Source organism: Sminthopsis crassicaudata, chromosome 5, assembly GCF_048593235.1.
Source record: "Sminthopsis crassicaudata isolate SCR6 chromosome 5, ASM4859323v1, whole genome shotgun sequence".
In the NCBI taxonomy this organism is placed as follows: domain Eukaryota; kingdom Metazoa; phylum Chordata; class Mammalia; order Dasyuromorphia; family Dasyuridae; genus Sminthopsis; species Sminthopsis crassicaudata.
This window is the reverse complement of record NC_133621.1, coordinates 288,121,868-288,145,909: the sequence shown is the minus strand read 5'-3', so window position 1 is coordinate 288,145,909 and position 24,042 is coordinate 288,121,868. Positions and strand designations below refer to the sequence as shown.

The following is a 24,042-nucleotide window of genomic DNA, read 5'->3' as shown; positions in this document are numbered from 1 at the left end:
CCCTAATCTTCCTGCTATTAGAAATTGGATCATTTAATTTTGTATGCTAGCTTGTATGCTAGCTTGTTTTCCTTTTAATTAATTGGTCTTATTTGATTGTTTTTAATACATAAAAATCTGTCTCATTCTGTATCAGGGTCTTTGGACTAATTGGGAAGTCCATTGATTTGTTTATTTTTCCTATTTTGCTAATAAGTTGTATTTCTCAGATTTTCTCAGTTATTGTTAGTTATCCATCACAATATGGTATTTTATATACAAGGAATAGCAAGTAACTATAATCCTTTGCCTATTCCACTATACCATGTTGCCCAGACCATACCATTTGTCAAATTTTCTGAGGCTTCATCACATCCAGATTTATCCTCATTAATTCTAGTGGCACTTGTTAGTCAGAAGCACTTATTAAGCACCACTTCGTGCCAGGCACTGTGAACTTATGTGTCAGGATCAACATTTTTAGGCTATTCTATCATCATAAATGAATTCTTTCTTACTCATAATATTAACATCTCTGGCCATATTTCAGCTTGGTCTCTTTTTCCCAATTACCCCTAATATTTCTCCACTTGTTCCCGGACTTGGTATTTACTTTAGCGTATTCATTGCCATAAATGTACTGAAACCAATTCAAACGGAGAGATCTGTTTGTTAAAGTTTTAGTGTGAATATTTATACCTCAGAAATCAGGACTTGATTTATTGTTTTGTTGATGGCTAGATTTAAAGAAACAATGAAGAAAATGTTAATAATGCAGAATAAACCTAAAAATGTGTTTTGTATGTACATTTATAACATTTATAATCTTAATTTACATAAAGTATACATAATATAAATTATTATAATTATTTATGAAAAATTATGCATGCAAATAAATTCCCATATAATATAAATATGTAGTGTGGTAATGTAATATAAATATATGCTGTGGCAATTAAAAAGGTTTGAAAGACATAGTTTCTGGGTAATGTAATCATTTTATTAATACAACCAATTGTTTATTGTCTGTTTATTGATAAAAAAGGGTCATTTCCCCCCTCCTTTTTTCCATTTTAGGAATGCCAAACTTATTAGTATATCTCTCCTCTTGTTTCCTAAAATCTAGGTTGGAGACCTATATTTTAATGAGTCTTTCACAACTAATTTGTGACTTCTTATTTTGTTCTTAGGCAGCCATCAGTGTATTTGGTATCATCGGTGGGCCCCTTTTGGGTTTGTTTTCTCTGGGCATCTTAGTTCCCTTTGTCAACTCAATGGTAAGTTATAAAGGATAAAAATGAATATAATGTCTTTCCTTAAAGTGTGGTGGAAATTAGCAGTTTTTCTCATTGGTAAAAATTTAGTTCATGATAGCTCAAGTTAGTAGCTTTTATTTAAATTTTGTTTTTTTTTAAATCTTCACTCACCCATTATTTATTTATTTTTCATTTTAATAGTATTTTATTTTCCCAAATACATGCAATGATAGTTTTCATCATTCACCTTTGCAAAACCTTGTGTTCCAAATTTTTCTCCCTCTATCTCTTCCTCTTCCCTCCTCAAGACAGCAATTAATCTGATATAGGTTAAACATGTGCAATTCTTCTACCCATATTTCCATAGTTATGATGTAGACAAGAAAAATCAGATCAAAAGGGGAAAAAAACATAAGAAAGGAAAAAAACCCAAGCAAACAAACAACAACAACAAAAAGGTGAAAATGTCATGATTTGATCCTTTGTTCTCTTTCTCTCTGGATGTGGATGGCACTTTCCATCATAAGTCTATTGGAATTGCCTTGAATCACCTCATTGTTGAAAAGAGCCAAGTCCATCACAGTTGATCATCACACAGTCTTGTTGTTGCTGTGTACAATGCTCTCTTGCTTCTGCTCAATTCCTTCAGCATCAGTTCATGTAAGTCTTTCCAGACTTTTCTGAAATCAGCCTGCTCACCATTTCTTATAGAGCAATAATATTCTATTACATTCATATACCATAACTTATCCAGCCATTCCCCAAATAATGGTATCCACTTAATTTCTAGTTCCTTTAAGTCTATGGCTTTTCTTGTAGATTAAAAATGCTTTTATTGACCCAACTGGGGTAATAGAATAGCAAATTTAGAGTCAGAAGAGACCTTCGATATCATATAAACTACAGGTGTCAAATATTCAGCTTCTTTCCCATGCGAAATAATATTTAACAAAATTAACAAAAATACAATAAAATGAAATAATATCACATTTTAAAGTACAGTTAATCTGTATCCCATAGAGATCCTTTGTTTGTATTTGAGTTTGACACCAATGATCTAGAACCCCATGTGGTTCATAATCTCATATAAGGCCTTATACCTGAAGGTGTGAAATTATGATTTATTATTAATAAATGTTTTGGTTAAATGCATATTTTATATATCTATAAACACCAAGGGTCATATAAAAATTTCTCAGGTAAAAAGGGGTCATGAGTGGAAAAAGTATAAGAAGCCATGCTGTAAACTAGCCCTCTCATATCACAGATGAAGGGACTTAAGCTTCAAGAGTTTAATCAGTCTCCCCAAGCTTCCATGCATAGCAAGTGACTAAGTGTGGATTCTAATTCATGTCCTCTGACTCTAGATCAGCATACCTTCCCCTCCATTTCTCCCTTATTCTAATATCCTATAGGCACAAAGCTAGCAGAAATCATATTTGTCATCCTAAAATAGCAATAGTCTCTGTTGTATTGTTGTATTGTACAGAAAAAGTACCATTTTTCCTATCTTTTAATTATTGGTAGGTGTTCATACAGTTCAGTCATTTTTCCATTGTGTCTGACTCTTTATGACCCCATTTGAGGTTTTCTTGACAAATACATTTGAATGGCTTGTAATATCCTTTTCCAGTTCATTTTACAGATGAGAAAACTGAAGCAAACCAGGTTAATTGACTTGTCCAAGGTCATACAGATAGTGTTTGAGGCTGTATTTCAATTCAGATTTTTTCTAATTCCAGCCCTGATGCTCTATCCACTGTGTCATTTACCTGTCCAGCTGCTCATAGGATGATAAGGATGGTAGTAATTGTTAGTACTTAAATAATTCTTTGAGATTTTTAAAACACTTTACAAACATTATTTTGTTCTCAAAACATATTGATAAGGTAGATATTATTAATGATACCCATTTTATAGATGAGGAAACAGGTTAAGTGACTTGTCCAGGGTCACTCAACTAAATAAGTTTCTGAGTTTGGATTTGTTTGAATGGAAGTTTTCTCAAGTCTAGTACCACCATTTAATGACAGAGATGATTTCCGCCAAACAGTTGATGTTTGTTTTTAAATTCTGAGATGTGATGTCATACTTTGTAAGAAAGAACTATGAAATCTGATCTTGAATCAAGTTGGTATTTCAACCAATCCATGATAAAATTTTCTAGCTTTGCCTGAGATAAGATGAAGTCAGGGGAAATATCAGGTCATGGAAAGAATTTTCGCTCACTTCATTGGATCAAGGACTTAGAGCTGGTGGGAGACCTTAGGGATCATCCAGTCCAGCTCCTTCTTTTTAACAATTAGGGAAACTGAGATGCTGAGAGGCAAAGGACCCCATGGTTCAGCTGAGTTTGGATAACTGATCAAACATTGCTATTGACAAAGATAAGGAACTTGAAAGAAGCACCTGATTAGTGAGGGAAGATGAGTTTGCTTTTGGCTTTGGTGAGTTTATCGATTGGCTGAATTTTCACAGTATTTTGGTCACAGAATTTCCAAGTTGGAAGAGACATCAGAGATTGTCTTGTCCAACCAATGTCAATCCAACAGTTTCCTACCCAACTTTCTCAAGGAATGATGATCCAGTCTTTGTTTGCAGATCTCTAGTGAGAGAGAACCCTCCTTCCCAAGGAGACCATTCCATTTTGGAACAGCTATTTAAGTTTGCTTTTCTGTGATTAATATTTCACTCATTTTCTTTCCAGTCCAAAGATAACTTTTTTTTTTCCTGAGGCAATTAGGATTAAGTAACTTGCACAGGACAACTAGGAAGTATTAAGTGTCTGAAGCCAGATTTGAACTCAGGTTCTCCTGAGTTCAAGGCTGGGGGCTCTATCCATTGTGCCATCTAGCTGTCCCCAAAGATAACTTTCTTGGTGTGAGATGCTCAAGTTCAGAGACATTTCTATTCCAAATGTTCACATGAACTATTAGTGTCTGACCTATGGTAGAGCCTTCTGAAGTCATCATCCATAGTCAGACACTATATTTTGACTCTAGTGTAGTGATGCCATTTTAATCCTCTTCAAAAATGAAGGACAGCAGCCAACCAATTTTCTGACTCTCAAGGCACTTCTATTTTGCAGGGAGGATTTGTAGGGCTCATGGCTGGATTTATCATTTCCTTTTGGATTGGAATTGGAGCTCAACTCTATCCCCCACTTCCGGAGAGGACTTTACCGTTGAGTCTCATTACTGATGGCTGTAACATAACTGGCTTGCACCACCAAGGGAACTGGAACACAACCACAGAAAGGTCATTTTCTCTTTTCATAGTTCTGAAAGGTATTGAAATAAGTTTTATATATTATTACTTAAAAAATCTACATGAGAGACAGGAAGAAGAAAGAAGACTTCTGGAAAGTTTACTGGATTTTGAATTAGAAGTCCTAGGTTAAAATTTCTTCTCTGCCATTCACTAGCTATGTAATAATGAATAAGGTCACTTAAGGTCTGTAGGCTTCATTTGTAATATGAGAGAATTGGACTCAGTAATATCTATGGATCCTGTCTAGAAATAAATTTATAATTCAAGGACATTTGCTTTTGACTGATGATGCTTAAATACTTCAATGTATCTGGCATCTTATCTATATTGGAATACTCTAGAACAATACAGATCCCAGACTGTCCCTGCCCCTTCATCCTATTAACTTTTTTATTTACTTATTTATGTATTTATTTATTCATTCATTCATTTATTTACTTATTCATTCATTCATTTATTTGTTTATTTATTCATTCATCTATCTATCTATCTATCTATCTATCTATCTATCTATCTATCTATCATCTATCTATCTATCTATCTATCTATCTATCTATTTACTTATATTTATTTTCTAAGGCAATCGGGGTTAAGTGACTTGCCCAAGGTTCCATAGCTAGGAAGTGTCTAAGACCAAATTTGAACTCAGGTCTTCCTTATTTCAGGGCTGGTGCTCTATCCACTGCACTAACTAGTTGCTCCCATCCTATTAATTCTTGTCTTTGTTGCCTCCACAGGGATATCCAACTAAAAGGGACTTTCCTCTCTCTTAAGATTTTAGGCATTCCAAGGAAATACTTGGGCTCTTCATTGCTTTGTGCAACTTTGCCTTGAGACTCGGTCAAATAAATAACAAACATCCTTTTTTTGCATTCTAGAACTCCCCTAATGGATAATTGGTACTCCTTATCTTATATGCACTTCAGTACCATTGGAACCTTGGTCACTATACTTGTGGGAATAATCGTCAGTCTCCTAACAGGTACCTATTTCTAGTTCCTATCTATTTGAGGTAACATTTATATGGTGATTTATAGTCACTTCTATTAATTATTTTTATTACAGTTTTGTTAGTAGAACATAGGAATTATTTCCTCCAGAGAGATAAAAGTATTTATTTGGTGCTTACTTTATATCACATAATCTGCCACACAATAGGTATACAAATACAAACAAGCAACATAGTCCCTACTGTAAAATATAAGAAACTTATATTTCAGTGACATGAACTGAATTAATAAAACTAGAAGCTATTTTAAATAGTAAAATATAATGAAATCCTAGCTAATTTGATTTTTGGAAAATGGGAGAGCCTAATTACTAATATCAAAAATGAAAAAAAAGAGAAGACATTAAGGTCATTCTGAGAAATTATTTTGCCAACTGTATACCAAAAAAAAATCTCACAAGTTAAATGTAAAATACTCAGATTACTAGAACAAGAAATAGAGAATTTAGGGAATTCACTATTGGGAAAACAAATTGAATCAGCTATAAATAAATTTCTCAAGAAAGGGAAAAAACCATGGGATCAGATGGATTTATAAACAAGTGCTACCCAATATTAAAAAAAAAAAACAATTAATTCAATATTGTACAAACTTTTTTAAAAATTGGAAAAATATATCTATTAGATTCCTTCTAAGATGTAACTATGATACTGATACCTAAACCCGGGAGAATCAAAACAGAGAATGACAGCCAAATACCAATATTCTTATTGAATATTGAAGCACTTTAATATTATTTATTTATTTAAATTTATTTTTAATACACATTGCTTTATGATTCATGTTGGGAGAGAAAAATCAGAGTAAAAGGGAAAAATTATTGGAGAGAAAAAAACACAGAAAAAGAAATGAAAATAGCATGTGTTGATTTACATTCTATCTCCATAGTTTTTTTTTTCTGGATGGGGATGGCATTTTCTGTCCAAAGTTTATTGGGATTGCTTTGGATCACTGAACCACTGAGAAGAACCAAGACTTTTATAGTTGATCAATCATCGCACATTCTTGCTGTTATTGTGTATGATGTCTTCCTCGTTCTGCTTGTTTTGCTCAGCATCAGTTCATGTAGATCTTTCTAGTCCTTTCTAAAATTAGTTTGTTCATCTATTTTTATAGAATAATAATATTCCATTAACTTCATATACCACAACTTTTCAGCCATTCCCCAATTGATGGGCATCTCCTCATTTTCCAATTCTTTGCTACTGCAAAAAGAGCTGCTACAAACTTTTTAAAAATTTTATAATTATAATTTTTTTGACAGTATATATGCATGAGTAATTTTTTTTATAACATTATCCCTTGTATTCATTTTTCCAAATTTTCCCCTCTCTCCCTCTACTCCCTCCCCTAGATGACAGGCAATCCCATACATTTTACATGTGTTACAGTATAACCTAGATACAATATATGTGTGTAAATCCAATTTTCTTGTTGCACATTAAGTATTAGATTCCGAAGGTATAAGTAACCTGGGTAGATAGACAGTAGTGCTAACAGTTTACATTCACTTCCCAGTGTTCCTTCTCTGGGTGTAGCTGTTTCTGTCCATCATTGATCAATTGGAAGTGAGTTGGATCTTCTTTATGTTGAAGATATCTACTTCCATCAGAATACATCTTCATACAGCATTGTTGTTGAAGTTGCTACAAACTTTTTGATGCAATTTTAAAAATTATAGCTTTTTAGTGACAAAACATATTCATGGGTAATTTTTCAACATAGACCCTTGCAAAAACTTCTGTTCCAACTTTTCCTCTCTTTCCCTCCACCCCATCCTCTAAATGGCAGGTAGTCCCATACATGTTAAATATGTTAAAGTATATGTTAAACACAATATATGTATACATATGTATAGGAAAAATCAGATTTAGAAAGAAGGTAACAATAACCTGGGAAGAAAAAACAAAAATAGAAGCAAACAACAGAAAGAGTGTAAATGATGCAAAATTTTAAAATAAAATATTAACAAAGGAGCTACAATGACTTATCACAGAAATCATACATTATGACCAGATTGGGTTTCTACCCAGAATGCTGGGTTGGCTCAAACTATAAACTTAACTGACAAAATTCTAATGGTATGAGACAACACAAAAAGAGGAAGTAGAAAGGGAAAGAGTAGGATATTCAAATGGGAACAAAACTGCTATGGAAGAGTAGGAAAAGAAGTTCACAGAGTGGAATTAGGAGATGGAATATTGCTGAGTCACTTCTTGAATTAGGGGTCTGAACAGTCAGCCTTCAATAAGGAGAGTGCATCTCAGGGTGGATGTCTCTCCAAGATAGCAAGGGGGCTGCTGAGGAATAGGAAAAAAATCCAAAGCATGAGGTTGAGAGATTTATAAATGGAGAACTTGGGAAAAGACAGTTTAATAGTAAGCACTTATTTAGCACCTACCATGTATGAAGCATTGTGATTGTTACTGGAAAGATTTAGATAAAACTGGAAACAGTCCTGCCCTCAAGAAGCTTATATCCACTTGGGCAAAAATGGTATATATACAAAGGAAACACAAGGTAACTTTGGGAGTGCTACAATTGGGAGGCTATTGTAAAGATTTCTTTTCAACTCATTAACCATTTTTAAAAGAGTCTACTATGTTATAGGGGATGGATATACAAAGACATGAAGGAGACAGTCCTGGATCAAATGATCTTACATTCCATTGGCATGGGAAGCTGAATCATTTGAGCCAATCTTGGAAGTGAGCTAAAGGTTCTAAAAGACAGAAGAATATGTCTTATCAAATCAACATTCTCTGATCACTTCAATTTTTTTGTTGGCTTGTTAAATGGCATGGTTTATTATGTCATAATATAACTGGATGATAAAGAAAAATTTAATTAAATGACCAAATTTTTTTTATTAGTTTTTTTTTTTCTTGATATATATGACTGACTTTTGTGGGTTCTGGGACTGGGATTTTTTTTCACTGTTAGGTCCTTTCTACTTGGAAACTCCCTCTAACATCAGTAATTCAAATAGTTTCAGAGAATTACTTTGTTACTTGTGTATGATATCACAGTTCATATCGTACAAAGGCAGGAATCAAACCCAGGCCTCCTGGATTTGTGAATGATTTCCTTTAGAGAAGAAACTGTTTTATTATTCTATTCATATTGTTAATAGATGGAAGACCACTTCTCCCTTAAATACTCCCCCCTTTGAGACAATTAAAGTTATGTGACTTGCATACAGTAAATGTCTTTGGTTGGATTTGAATTCAGCTCCTCCTGATTTCAGGGCTGGTGCTCAATCCATTGGGCCCCATAAATGTTTCTTCATTCAATTATTTTTTTATTCTATTCACTCCTCTATATTGCCATTCAGACAAGCGTTCTAGTCATTTGTTTCTGCTAGACATTTATAGGATAAAAACTGGGCATTCCAATGAGATTTAATGTTTACTACTAGCTGTGGCAGAGTACAATACTCCCTTTGATTCATTTCCAGAATGTCACCAAATCTAAAGAATATAAATTAGCATTCATAGTACTGGAATTGATGTTTCTGTTGGCTGATTGCCTGTAATGCCCTTTTGTAATAGTCTAAGTAATTTTCCTTCTTTTCTCATTTTTATAACAGCAAAACCCTATCTTACATTTAATCTAAGTATAAGCTCCATAGCAATGTTTATGGAATTCCCTTTTCATTACTTGATATAGGAAACAGACCTTAAAAATAGGCTTCAGATTTATGAATGTGAAAGTTTTCTTTTTCCTGACTTTAAAAATTCCAGTTGAAGGGTGGAATCCTGAAGCATTGCTTATCCATAATACCCGTGGAATTAATCAGAATGTAAACAAACCACCAAAATCTAAGATTTCATTTTTAATTATTTGGGCTTCCAGATTCTCAATGTGTTATTTTAGAATGAATGGAGAAACCTTAGCTCACATTTTCATTGAGTAGGTAACTCCAGGACCTATCCTGAGAAGATGGATGGGGCTATCTTGCGTTGTCCAAAGGAAAAGGAATCAGCTTTGTCTGCTGGGTCCAGAGGGAAGAAAATGGGGAAGGAGATCTTGGCCTTTGTATAAATAAGAACTTTCTGAAAAGTAAAATCACTCAAAAAAGGGGATGTCTTATGAGAATCTCTGAAATAGAAGATATTTGCGTTTCTAGGTTTGATTGATCTCATTGCAAGTTAAGGACTACCAGAACTTAAGGGTGTACAGAAGGTAAATCTAACAGCCCAAATATCAAGAAACAAATTATACACATACATGCAATACATATATATGTATAAACATATACATGTACATATTTATTGTATTATATTTATTTATTATGTTTATATTTTATTCAATATATTCAATTACATATCCAAATATTATACATTTATTTATTATATTATATATGTACACATTTATACATATGTACACAGATATTTATAGTCTATATATAGTCAAAATATGTATACAAATAAATGTAATAAAATTTAGACTATGGTAATATAATTGAGAGGTTGAAATTTATTAGAAAACATCTGAAAAAGATTTGATTTGCTGAGAATATTATGCAAAAGTTGCATTAGGTGTCTTTTGATATCTTTTCCAATTCTGTGATTCTGTGATGCTAACTGGTCTTGTCTATTTTACCAACTTAATTTTTTTCTTATTCTGTCCCAAACTTTCCAATTATCTGAGACCCCTGTTTAAAAAAACAAAACAAAACAAAAACAAAAACAACCAGAAGTATTAAAGTAACATCATGTTAGATTTTGTTGATTTCTTTAAAGGACTTTAAAACAGTAAACCAATAAAAATAGGATTTGTGAAAATGTTTAAAAAAAAAAGAGGGCTCAATTACAAAGTATTCCTGCTAGGCAAATTATTCTTAGTGATGTGATATTTCTAACTTGTACCAAAAAATAATTTGGAAGTGTGTACCTGAGACAAAACATTCACAAGGACTTCAAAAGATTCCAACTATTCCATAAGTTTAGGGAAATAAAATAATTAGGTAATCCTAGAACTTCAGACAATACCCAGTGTTGTGAAGTATTTGTGCTTTCTCTACTATGTGGAAAAACATGCCATGTGTCCTAGCATCCACATAAAAATCCGTAAAAATACTAGATTTAACTAAGCTACAAATTTAATTTTGGATTAGAAATTCAAAATTGGCATTGTTTCATAGACTAATGACTACAATTAGATTTTCTAAAAATGCAACCTGTCTTTAAATGGAAAATAACATCTAAAAATGCAAACTAATGTTTTTCAGGAGGAAGAAAGCAGGATTTAGATGACAGTCTCCTACTAACTAAAGAAGACTTTTTATCTAACTTTGACTTTTTAAAGAGGGTATGTTGTCTTTCATTTTTGTTAAGAAACTCCTGCATTTTATAATAATAATGTCATGACTTTTTCTCCCTTGGAAATATGTGGAAAAAAGACAATGATCTTTTGATATCTCCACCAAAGTTTCATTCCGGTGAAGTGAAGGTGACCCTTGGAGATTAAAGACAATGCCAACAAGATGGCAACTTGGGAAGATTTTATTGATAATGGAAGGCTTGGTGCCTAGTGTTTGAGAACCAGTTTATCTAAGTTTATTTTATCATTAAGATGATAATTTTTTCCAGTCAACTTATGAAGTCATATATTAAGCAATTTATGAAATCATATATTAAGTGCTTGGAAATATATGGCATATCATAGTGAAGAGAACCATCCTTGGGGACAGGAAAACATGAACTCATAATGTATGCTGGGAGTGTGATCCTAGGAAAGTTTTAGCCTCTCAGTAAACCAGGCAAGTCTCTAATACTATTGAGTTGCAAAACAGATGGAGATCTGAATTGTAGAGAGAGTTTCTTCAATATGAATCCCTTTCACCAAAAGAATCGCAGTTTGGACCTCTCTCCCCAATAAATTAAGGGGAAGCTGAATTACAAATAGGAGAAATATCTCTTCATAAAATAACTTGTGATGTTTAATGGAACATGACTGTTATGCATTATTCCATTAGTAGAATAGGAAATTCTAGAGATTTTAGAAATAGGAAATTAGGAATTTATGGAACTTTTAAAAGAAGTAGAGCATCATCATAATAACAGGATGATACCAAGAGATAATTCCCCTCTTCTCCCTTCTATCCTTCCCTTATAATTCATCCTCAGTATCTTTTCATGGTAGGGAGGGGATATGGAATTCTCAAACAATGGTATGTAAATTCTGACCACTTAAGATTGTTAATTATTAGCTAATTAAAATGAGTTTATTTGAGAATTTAATTATTTTGCAAAAATGTCAATTTTTTCTGAATTTGTCAAAGTTGAACAGTTGCTTAGTTTCCACTCTGCTCTCCTCCCAAGTAACTATCTGAGTTCATATTTTAATTTGTCCCTTTGAATGGTTTCGAGTATGAGTTTGCTGTCAGATTTTCTTTTCTGTCATCCAAGACCAATCTTGCTAAATTCAAAGAAATTCTTCATCAGAAGTGTGGAGGTAATTTTTTTTGTTGTCCTAGCAGTTCACAGAGACCATTTATTAACGCACATTAAAGGCTGAGATAGGCTGGAAACAGTTCCTTTTGGCTTAAATTTTCAGTGGAAGAATTTATACACTGGAAATTGATAAATTCTACAAACTGGAGTTTTATTAATTGTTGACTATCTTAAGGAAGTGGTACAGAAAATGTTATTAATATTGATTAACCTTAAAAGCCTGCAGTGGTACTTTTTTTGGGGGGGAGGGAAGGAGCAGATTGTTAAACATTTACCAGCACATCATTCCTTGTAGAAGTTGCAATCTGCACTAGTGGAGAGAATACCTACACAGATAAAAACCAACATTGCTTGAAGTATTAATGTAATCATTTAACTTTTCTTTTAGGAGAAACTAATTTTAAACCCTCAATCTTACACAAAGGAAGAAGGTGGAATGGATAACCCTACCTTCAGCTACATTGAAATGTACTCCACAGATGAGAGTAGAAAAATCAGTAGGCCATATTGATGCAGAATGAACTTGAATGCTGTGTTTTTTTTTAAAATATACTTTTCTAAAATTATTGAATTGAATTTAGATTTTGCCTTAAAATACATCTAGAGTTTGTATGTGCTTTTGCTTTTGATTTGTGTGCCTGTTTTTTCTTTCTTTCTTTCTTTTTTTTTTTCTATTTGCTTGTTCTGACTTTTAATTGAATTGTGTTTCTGAGATTTTGATGAAGTCTTGTTCTGTCTCTGCCTAACCCTACTCGGCTTATATCCCAAAGAGATCTTAAAGGAGGGAAAGGGACCCATAGGTGCAGAAATGTTTGTGGCAGCTCTTTTTGAAGTGGCAAGAAACTGGAAACTGAGTGGATGCCCATCAATTGGAGAATGACTGGGTAAACTGTGGTATATGAATGTTATGGAATATTATTATTCTGTAAGAAATGACCAGCAGGATAATTTCAGAGAAACTTTCATTAGTTAAGTGTCTCTTCACTGGTAATTCTCTATATCAATGAAGTCTCAAGTCTGTTTTCCCCCTGATCCCTACACCTCAGACACTCTAACTACTCTAAATTCAACCCATTTAGTAAGACACCTTTGAAAAGGCTTTAAATAAGACAATTTCTGATTTGTTTTCTGCCTCCTCGATAATTAGGCAACAGTGTATTGTACTTCTATGTTAAGATATATCGAATTAAAAACTTTTAAGAATGAAAAATACAATGGAAAGAGCACCAGCCCTGAATTCAGGAGGACCTAAGGTCAAATAAAATACTTTCTCCTCCACCTCCTCCTTCTCCTTCTTCTCTTCTTCCTCCTCCTCCTCCACCACCACCAACACCACTACCACTAACATCTCCTCCTCCACTACCTCCTCCTCCCCCTCCTCCTCGACCATCTCTTCCTTTTTCAAAATTAACCCTTGTAAAACCTTCTCTTCCAAATTTTCCCCTGCTTACTCCTTCCCTCTCCCCTAGATGACAGATAGTACAATACATGCTAAATATGTTACAATATATATCAAATCCAATGTAAGTATACATGTTTATACACTTATCTTGCTACACAAGAAAATCAGGTCAAGAAGGAAAAAATCTGAGAGAGAAAACAAAATGAAAACAAACACCAACAGAAAGAATGAAAATGCTATGTTGTGGTCCATATTCAGTTCCAACAATCCTCTCTTTGCCTGTAGTTGGTGCTCTTCATTACTGAACAATGGGCATTGGTTTCAGTCATCTCACTTTTGAAGAGAGCCACTATCAAAATTAATTTTCAATGATTCTAAATTTATTTTCTGGATCTTTTCTCTCCATCAGCTCCATGGCCATACATAAAAATTCTTTTTGTCTCTGTTTTTCTCCTTCTCCTCTACACTATGATTATATGACCTCTAATAACCTGTTAAGTTCTAAACTGATAATTCGTGGTACTGTAGAACTGTCACTAAGTCTGTGTGAGTGGCATGGTTCCCTGTGAGTTCTGCCCATGGCATTCAAGCTCCTTGAAGTGAGCCCTATTTTGTTTATCCTGTGTGTGTATATGGAGTATCTCTAGGCCCCACTGATAATGTCTATATATGGGAACAGATTTAGTGAGTAGCCTAGCCATCATTCATAGATTTCAAGTCAGAAAGAGCCACAGACATCATCTGCTTTAGGGGTTCTAAACCACATTTGTGTCATGGACCCCTTGAGGAGCTAGAAGCTGAAGGATCCCTTTTCAGATTCATGTTTTTAAATGCATAAAATATAGAAAATTATAGAGAAAACCAGTGAATATGGTGACCCAAATTGTATAAGTTCATGTACCACATGTTAATAATACCTGATCTAGTAGGTGTTTATGAAAAATATAAATGCCAACAGTTTACCATGTGTTGCTTATTACAAGACAAATTCCCTCACTTTACATTCAAAGAATGAGACCGAAAGAGTGAAATAACTTGTCAGCCCTAGAGAATCAACTAAAAACTGTTTATAAAGAATCCACAATTTTGGTAAAGTTGCAGGATACAAAATAAATCCACATAAATCATCAGCATTTTTATACATCACTAACAAAACACAACAGCAAGAGATACAAAGAAAAATTCTATTTAAAATAACTGTCCATAGTAGAAAATATTTGGGAATTATATAAGCAAAACTACAAAACACTTTCCACACAAAGTCAGATCTAAACAATTGGAAAAATATTAAGTGCTCTTGGATAGGCCGAGTGAATATAATAAAGATGACAATACTCCCTAAACTAATCTATTTATTTTGTGCTATACCAATCAAAGTCCCAAGAAACTATTTTAATGACCTAGAAAAAATAACAACAAAATTCACAAAAGATTAGGAATTTCAAAGGAACTAATGAAAATGAAATCATGTGAAGGTGGCCTATCTGTACCACATCTAAAACTATATTATAAAGCAGAAGTCATAGAAATCATTTGGTAGTGGCTAAAAAATAGACTAGTTGATCAGTGGAATAGTTTAGGTTCACAGGACAAAAATAGTGAAAAACTATAGCAATCGACTGTTTATCAAACCCAAAGACCCCAGCCTTTGGGATAAAAATTCTATATTTGACAAAAACTGCTGGGAAAATTGAAACCTAGTATGGCATAAACTAGGTGTCGACCCACACTTAACACTGTACAAAGATAAGGTCAAAATGGGTTCATGATCTAGACATAAAGAATGAGATTATAAATAATTGGGATTATAAGATAAATAGGAGAGTTTACCTCTCAGACCTGTGGAGGAGGAAGGAATTTGTGACCAAAGAAGAACTAGAGACCATTATTGATCACAAAATAGAAATTTTTGATTATATTTTTAAGTTAAAAAGTGTTTGTACAAACAAAGCTAATGCAGATAAGATTAGAAGGGAAGCAATAAAATGGGAAAACATTTTTACAGTCAAAAATTCTGATAAAGGTCTCATTTCCAAAATATCCAGGGAATTGACTCAAATTGATGAGAAATCAGGTCATTCTCCAATTGATAAATGATCAAAGGATAGGAACAAACAATTTTCAGATGATGAAATTGAAACTATTTCTAGTCATATAAAAAAGTGCTCCAAATCTCTATTGATCAGAGAAATGCAAATTAAGACAACGCTGAGATACTACTACACACCTGTCAGATTGGCTAAGATGACAGGAAAAGATAATGAGGAATGTTGGAGGACATGTGGGAAAACTGGGACACTTGATACACTGGTCAATGTTAAAAAAAATTACCCATGCATATGTTTTGTAAATAAAAGCTATAATTAAAAACAACTACAACAACAACATTGGTCCCTTGCAAAACCTTCTGTTCCAACATGTCCCCTCCTTCCCCCACTCTCTCCCCTAGTAGTCCAATACATGTTAAATATGTTAAAGTACAGGTTAAAACCAATATATGTATATATATATACATATATATATGCACACACACACACATATATATATACATATGTGTGTGTGTATATATATATATATATATGTACAGTTGTGCAGACTAGGAGACCCACTCCCAGGGCTGTATCCCAAAGAAATAAAAAGCAAAATGGAAAAGCATTTATTTGGGCAAAAATATCTACAACCGTTCTGTTATGGTGGCAAAGAATTGGAAATGGAGGAATAGCCCATCAGTTGGGTAGCTCAAGTTGTGATCCGTGAGTGGGTTGAAACAGCCTTGTGTTATAAAAGGGGACAAACAGATTTCAGAAAACCTCGGAAAGGCTTCCATGAAGTGAGGCAAAGCAGAGGGAGCAGAAACAGAACTTTGTCCACAGTCACAGTGATTTGGTCCAATCATCAATTCTGAATAAGGTGTCTCCTCTCAGCAGTGCAGAGATCCAGGACGATTCCGAAGGACTCTGAATGAAGGACACCATCCCATCTAGAGGGAAAAAAAAGAAACAAACAAACAAAAAATAAGAAAGAAAATGAATGAGAATCAGGCACACTTTTTAAAACCTCATTTCTTTCTCTGGGATTGGAGTGGGAGGAGGGTAAAGTACCAGCTTAACAAGCATGTACTTAAAGAAGTGCTCAGTCCTGGCAAGTCCCTGAAGATGTAAACTCTTGGCACAGTTTTCAAAACACTCCTTGAAGGCTTGTTCCTAGTCCCAAAACACTGTTTAGAAACTAAAAAACCTTTATTGTCACAACTAAACAGATTAAAAAAAAGATCATTTTAATTTATGTATTATTTTGTTTATTTATTTTTATAAACTTGGTCGTAATATTTCTGGATAAAAGGGTTTGGGATTTTACTGGTATAGGGCACAGGGTCAATTTAATTAACAGACATTGGCCTAGGTACTTTGCCTTAAGTACTTTGCTCCGAACATATAAAGTAGGGTTCCGCCTGCCGGCCACTCATTCCTTCACTGCACCAGTTAGGTGAGGGACGGTTCTCTTGGTCTCCCTTTCCCTGAGGAGACCCGTGATTTTCTGGGAAGAGTGGACTTGGAGTTCACTGCTCCAGTTAGGTGAGGGACGGTTCTCTCAGTCTCCCTTTTCCTGAGGAGATCTGTGATTTTCTAAGGAGAGCGGACTTGGAGTTCACTTCACCAGTTAGGTGATTTTCTGCAAAGAGTGGACTTGGATTTCACTGCAACAGTGAAGAGCGATCTGGAACTATGGAACCTAACCAAACCAAACAACTTCTCCTGAAGATGGTGAGATCAGCTCAGCAGCTGGACGCGCTCCTGGCAAGGGAGACAGCCCACCAAGAAGTTTTCCAGCCCCAGAATACGGCCCTAAGGAGCCAACTTGAACAATCTGCCATTCAAGTCATCCTGCTGAGCCCACGAGATTATGGGATGGCCGCAGAAGAGCTGCTGTGGAGGAAAGTGTACTATGATCTCAAAACCCTCTGGAAGATCAAGGGAGCACTTATGGATTCTTGGAGCCCAGAAGGTGCTTAACGGGAGCACTTCAAAAATGGAATTCATGTCTATCATCGCCTTTTTTTTTTCTATGCAAGCACAGTTTGAGCTGAAATTGGAAAACTACATCTACTGGCCTTCAAGCAAGCCTGTGAGCCAAGCGAGGAGGGCGGGCTCTCCCTCCGTGGAAGAAATGGACTGGGCCAGGAAGTTCTGCCATCTTTGTCTGCTTTGGATTGGAGACTAGTACCACTATCTGAAGGACTTCACGGCCTCCGAGGGAGAGAAGCAAGCTACTACCGAGCTCTGACGCTAATTCCCGACATGGGCCTGCCCTTCGTGCACCTGGCAACTCTGTATGGAGCTAAATTTTCTTATGTCGAGGCCACGTGTTTTTATCAGTCTTGCATCCAATCAAAAGTCCCCCACGCTGGAGCCCTCCTGGGTCTTCAGCAAATCTATCTGAACATTGAGGATGAATACAGACAGCTTCCGTGTGCTCCGCCGGGGAAACTAGGCCCAGAGCAGAAGGCGCGGGAAGATGTGAGAAGACTGCTGGTCAGCTTCGTGTATCTCCAGAGCCTCCTGACGCCCCAAGGCAGAAGACACCCGGAGCTGGAGAGACTGTGCGAGAGGGTCCTGGAGGACTTTCATCTGTGTCTCTCTTACCTGTCGATCCAAGCCGGCCAAGGCTGGGCCAGGAGAGCGGGGGCGGAGCAGAGGCAGGGCTCCTCGCTCTTGCCAAATCAACTGGTCTTCCAAATGGTCACCCTGTGCCTCTTGACTCTGGAGAACCTGAAGAGAGCCGGCTCGGAACTGAGCCGCACGGCCATCTCCTTCAGCCTGGTTTTCTTCTCTCATATCGTGCGCCTCGGGGGCGGCAACATCCAGGCAGCGCTGCCCAGCCGGTCGGCGCCAGGGACGGAGGAAACTCAGGAGCCTGAGACTGAAAAGCCTTGGCCGGAAGAGGGAGAACCGGGACCAGAGCTCCCGGCTGCCCACCCCGTCTCGGTTCACGTCGGCGAGTTCCCGAGAGCGAATGGGAGCCGCGTTTCGCCATTCCCCCTCCCGGCCCTGAAGACTCCAGGGAGGACAGCGAGCCGATGGAAGTCTGTGAGCAGGACGGGACCCGGGACTCCACCTGGGACTCCTACTATGTCTTAGACGACAGCGAAGATTGGGGGGACGGTTCTTTCTGTTCCCTCCCCGACTCGGACAGCAGCTTCAACGAAGTACCCTCAGAAGAAGAAGAGGAGAGACCCTCGGAGGAAAGCGCCATTGCCAGCAGCTGGACCCTTCCCCACTTGCAGGCTCTGCGAGAGCGACTGGACGTTCTCGGTGCAGAAGGGGGGCTGCTCCCGGCTCTCCGGGTCGTCCTGCAGTGGCTGCTCACCGATCCGGCCCTCACCGCCCTCGGCATGCACGCGTGCCCCGGCCTCTGGAGGGACCTGCTGCCAACCTGCTGCCCAGAGCCCAGGAGCTCGGAAACCCCCACCTCGGGCTGGCCCCCCGGCTCCGCGAGCTGCTCCCCCACTTTGAGCGGCCCAGCCCCCCCATCTCTATGCCTCTCCCGGAGGACACCATCCTGCGCTCTCTCCTCCCCTTCCAGGCTGCCCACGCGAGCTTAAACTTTGACCTCGACGTGTTTCCCGCTTTCTCCAGGGAAGATGTGGTTCTCCACGCCTGCCTCCTGCGCACATTTGGCCATTTCGTTGCCCACCTGCCTGAAAGTCTCCTCGTGTTCGATTCGAAGCTGGGCCTCTTCCTCTAGACCGTTCCGAAGGGCCAGCCTCCTTTGGGGGAGGCTTCGGAGAAAGGGGCGCCGCCCTGCGCCGGGGAAGGCCCGGCTCATCGGCGGCTGCAAAGACGAGTGCAGTCCACGGAGTCAGACGGCCCTTTACCCTTACCTCATCCCAGACGCCGGGGCTCTCCGGCAGCACCTGCCCCTCGTGAGGGAGACGGCCCAGAGCGGGAGCTTCGTCCTCATAGTCCCCGGGATCGTGATCGACGTGTTAGAGGGGAGGAAGAAGGAGGCCCCGGGCCGGTGCGCCCTGCGCTTCTTGGAAGAGGAGCTAAAGCAAAGGAACGGGCGCTTTCGATGCCAGGAGCAAGTGCGGGGCAGCTGGAGGTGGCCCGAGATAGGAGTGGAAAACGCTACTGCCTGGAACCTCTGCAGCATCCTCTGCGGCTACGGAGAGCTGCTGCGCGCCGGCGGGGAGGAAGCGGACAACGTTAGAGGCACGGTGACAGTCCTCACGGCCGTGAACCTGACGGGGGTGGGGGGTGGGGGGGAGGAGGGGGGCGGGCCCTCGTCGCCTCCCCTGAGCTCGGCGTTTGAGGCTGCTCATGAGGCGGGGGTGGCCATCGCCCATGTCCTTCTCTTCTACGCTCGCTGGAAGGCCCTCAGCTGAACACGGAGCTCATAGTTTCTTAGGGGACAAGATTTCATTCATGCATTTGTCTGAAACTTTATGATGTGAAAGAAAGCTCCAACCCTCTCCCCCACCCAACCCAAGACAAATCAAGGTGTTTTTTAAAGTCTGCCTGATTCTCATTCATTCTCCTGTTTTTTTTTTTTTTTTTTTTTTTTTGTCTTTGTTTGTTTGGTTTGGTTTGATTTCCTTTGGGTTTTTCTCTAGAGAGGGTCTTCCATCCGGAGTCCTTTGGAATCTCCCTGGATCTCTGCACTGCTGAGAAGAGGCAACTTCTTCAGAATTGATCATTGGACCCAATCGCTGTGACGGTGTATAAAGTCCTCCTGTTTCTGCTCACTCTGCTGTGCGTTGGTTCATGGAAGCCTTTCCGAGGGTTTTCTGAAATGTTTGTCCCCTTTTATAACAGTGCCCTTTCAACCCAGTCACGGATCACAACTGGAGCTGCCCAACTCATGGGCGATTCCTCCATTTCCAATGCATTACCACCATAACAGAACGGGTGTAGATAATTTTTGCACAAATAGATGCTTTTCCATTTTGTTTTTTATTTCTTTCAGATACAGCCCCGGTAGTGGGTCTCCAAGTCTGTGTCAAGGTGTGCACAAGCAAGATAACTGTATACAGATGTATACATGTATTGAATTTAGCCTATATTTTAAGATATTTAACATGGATTGGACTACTAGGGAAGGGTGAAGGAAGGAGGGGAAAATTTGGAACAGAAGGTTTGGTAAGGGTCAATTTTTAAAAAAATATATACTTTTTAGGGAAATTTTATATCCTTAGAGGCTTTCCTGAATAAAATAGAGAAAGAGAAGATCAATGAATTGGGCCTGCAACTTAAAAAGATAAAAAAAAGACCAAATTAAAAATCCCAATCAAATACTAAACTTGAAATACAAAAATTAAAAGGAGAAATCAATAATATTGAAAGTGAAAAAACTATTGAATTAATAAATAAAACTAAGAGTTGGTTTTATGAAAAAACAGTAAAATAGATAAACCTTTAGTAAATCTGATTAGAAAAAGGAAAGAGGAAAATAAAATTATTCATCTGAAAAATGAAAAGGGAGAACTTGCCACCAATGAAGAGGAAATTAGAGAAATAATGAGTTACTTTGCCCAACTTTATGCCAATAAATTTGATAACCTAAGTGAAATGGATGACTATCTCCAAAAATATAGACTTCTCAGAATAACAGAGGAGGAAGTCAATTGCTTAAATAGTCCCATTTCAGAAAAAGAAATAGAACAAGCTATTAACCAACTCCCTATGAAAAAATCCCCACGACCAGATGGATTTACATGTGGATTTTACCAAACATGTAAAGAACACATAACCCCAATGCTATATAAACTATTTGAAAAAATAGCGAATGAAGGAGTCTTACCAAATTCCTTTTATGACACAGACATGCTACTGATTCCTCTACCAGGTAAGTTGGAAACAGAGAAAGAAAATAGAGACCAATCTCCCTAATGAATATTGATGATAAAATCTTAAATAAGATATTAGCAAAAAGACTACAGAGAATCATTGCCAAGATAATACACTATGATCAAGTAGGATTTATACCAGGATTGCAGGGCTGGTTCAACATTGGGAAAACTATTGGTATAATTGACCATATTAATAACCAAATTAATAAAAACCATATGATCATCTCAATAGATGCAGAAAAAGCATTTGATAAAATCAAACATGGATTCCTCATAAAAACACTTGAGAGTATAGGAACAAATGGAATTTTCCTTAAAATAATCAGGGGCATATATTTAAAACTGTCAATAAGCATCATATGTAATGGAGATAAACTGGAACCTTTCCCAGTAAGATCCCAAGAATAATATCACCATTATTATCCAATATTGTATTAGAAACGCTAGCCTCACAATAAGACTCGAGAAAGAGATGAAAGGAATTAGAGTAGGTAATGAGGAAACCAAAGTATCATTTTTTGCAGATGATATGATGGTATACTAAGAGAACCCCAGAGATTGTGCTAAAAAGCTATTAGAAAGAATTCACAACTTTAGCAAAGTTGCAGGATACAAAATCAATCCACGGGAATCCTCAGCATTTTAATACTTCACCAACAAAATCCAACAGCAAAAGATACAAAGAGAAATTCCATTCAGAATAACTGTCGATAGCATAAAATATTTGGGAATCTATCTACCAAAGGAAGTCAGGAAAAAAATGAGCAAAATTACAAAACCCTTTCCATACAAATAAAGTCAGATTTAAATAATTGGAAAAATATTAAGTGCTCTTGGATAGGCTGAGCGAATATAATAAAGATGACAATACTCCCTAAACTAATCAATTTATTCAGTGCTATACCAATCAGACTCCCAAGAAACTATTTTAATGACCTAGAAAAATAACAACAAAATTCATCTGGAAGAACAAAAGGTCAAGAATTTCAAGGGAATTAATGAAAAAAAAAATCAAATGAAGCTTCTCTAGCTGTACCTGATCTAAAACTATGTTATAAAGTAGCAGAGAGCAAAACCATTTGGTATTGACTAAGAAATAGATTAATTGATCAGTGGAATAGATTATGATTACAGGACTAGCAATCTAGTGTTTGACAAACCCAAAGATCTCAACTTTTGGCATAAGAATTCATTATCTGTCAAAAACTGCTGGGAAAACTGGAAATTCATATAGCAGAAATGAGGCATGGACCCACACTTACCACCCTACATCAAGATAAGATCAAAATGGGTCCATGATTTAGACATAAAGAATGAGATTATAAATAAATTAGAGGAACATAGGATAGTTTGCCTCTCAGACTTGTGGAGGAGGAAGGAGTTTATGACCAAAGGAGAACTAGAGATCATTATTGATCACAAAATACACAATTTTGATTATATCAAATTTAAAAGCCTCTGTACAAAAAAGACAAATGCAGACATGTTTAGAAGGGAAGCAAGGAACTGGGGAAACATTTTACACTTAAGGGCCTGATAAAGGCCTCATTTCCAAAACACATAGAGTATTGGCTCTAATTTATAAGAAATCAAGCCATTCTCCAATTGATAAATGGTCAAAGGACATGAGCACATCATTTTCAGATGACGAAATTGAAACTATTTCCACTCATGTGAAGGAGAGTTCCAAATCACTATTAATTAGATAAATATAAATTAAGACAACTCTGTGATACCACTACACACCTGTCAGATTGGCTAAGATGACAGGAAAAATAAAAATATGCATATATTGTACTTGGTCAAAATGAATAGTTTCTTACATAAATCACTGCAATCTGTTTGGGTTTCATAAATTTTTGAGTCCGTATTGTCCTATATCTCATAAAAGGATTCTGGTAGATTCTCAGTTTTTGAGAATAACTTATGAATTATAAGTACTAATTGTTGTATACACTTACTAGAATTTTCTTGTGAATCTTACCAGGTCCAGGGGTTTTCTCCTTTGGTATAGTACAAGTTAGATCTTTTTCCTTTTCAGAGATTGGGTTAAATAAGATATCTGTGTGGTCTTCTGTTATTTTAAATATTTTATATTTTTGAAAGTATTTCTCTATTTCTTTTGTGTTCTTGGTTTTGTTTGCATATAGCTGTTCATAATGTCTTTTGATTTTTCCTTTTATTTCTTCTGATTTTGCTGTGATTTTTACCTTGCTATTGGCTATTTTATTGATTTGATTTTCTGCTCTTTTAAAATCAGATTATCTGTGGGCTTATCAGGTTTATTAGCCTTTAAAAAAACTTTTAGTTTGATCATTTTAGGGTTTTTGTTCCCAATTTATTTCTTTCCCTTCTGTGGATTTTTAATAGATCCTAATTTTGTATTTATTTTAGGGTTATTTATTTATTTATTCATTTTCCAGTTTTAAAAATGTATGTGTATTCAGCTCATTAAATCTTTTTTTCCATTTTGTTAATATATGATTGTAAAGATATGATTTATTTTCTGCAGGACTGCTTCTGGTGCATCCTAAAAATTTGGCATATTGTTTCATCATTATCATTTTCTTTTACATAGTTATTCATTGTTTCTGTAATTTGTTCTTTGAATCACCCATTATTTAAGATTTCATTGTTAAATGTTCTTTTGAGCTTGTATCTTTTATGTGTGTTCCTTGAGCCACTTTGTATTCTTACTCTATTATGGTTATATCTATCTTTTTTACATTTGTTTTAAATATTTCTGTGTTTTATATTTTGCAAAAGTTCCATGAAGTCCAGAGAAATTTATATTGTCTTTTGCTATTTCATTTAGAAG

At 36.5% G+C, this 24,042-nt stretch overlaps 1 protein-coding gene across 1 annotated transcript in view; it reads left to right on the top strand.

Annotated features, from left to right (window-relative positions):
• LOC141543149 (sodium-coupled monocarboxylate transporter 1-like) overlaps positions 1 to 12,486 on the top strand; it is a 39,864-nt gene extending 27,378 nt beyond the window's left edge. The window contains exons 11-15 of the mRNA XM_074268049.1: positions 1,170 to 1,256; positions 4,324 to 4,493; positions 5,384 to 5,487; positions 10,749 to 10,828; positions 12,362 to 12,486. Coding sequence (XP_074124150.1) covers positions 1,170 to 1,256; positions 4,324 to 4,493; positions 5,384 to 5,487; positions 10,749 to 10,828; positions 12,362 to 12,484 — 564 coding nt within the window. The 3' untranslated portion in view covers positions 12,485 to 12,486. The remainder of the gene's footprint in view (positions 1 to 1,169; positions 1,257 to 4,323; positions 4,494 to 5,383; positions 5,488 to 10,748; positions 10,829 to 12,361) is intronic.
• Positions 12,487 to 24,042: the final 11,556 nt, after the last annotated feature.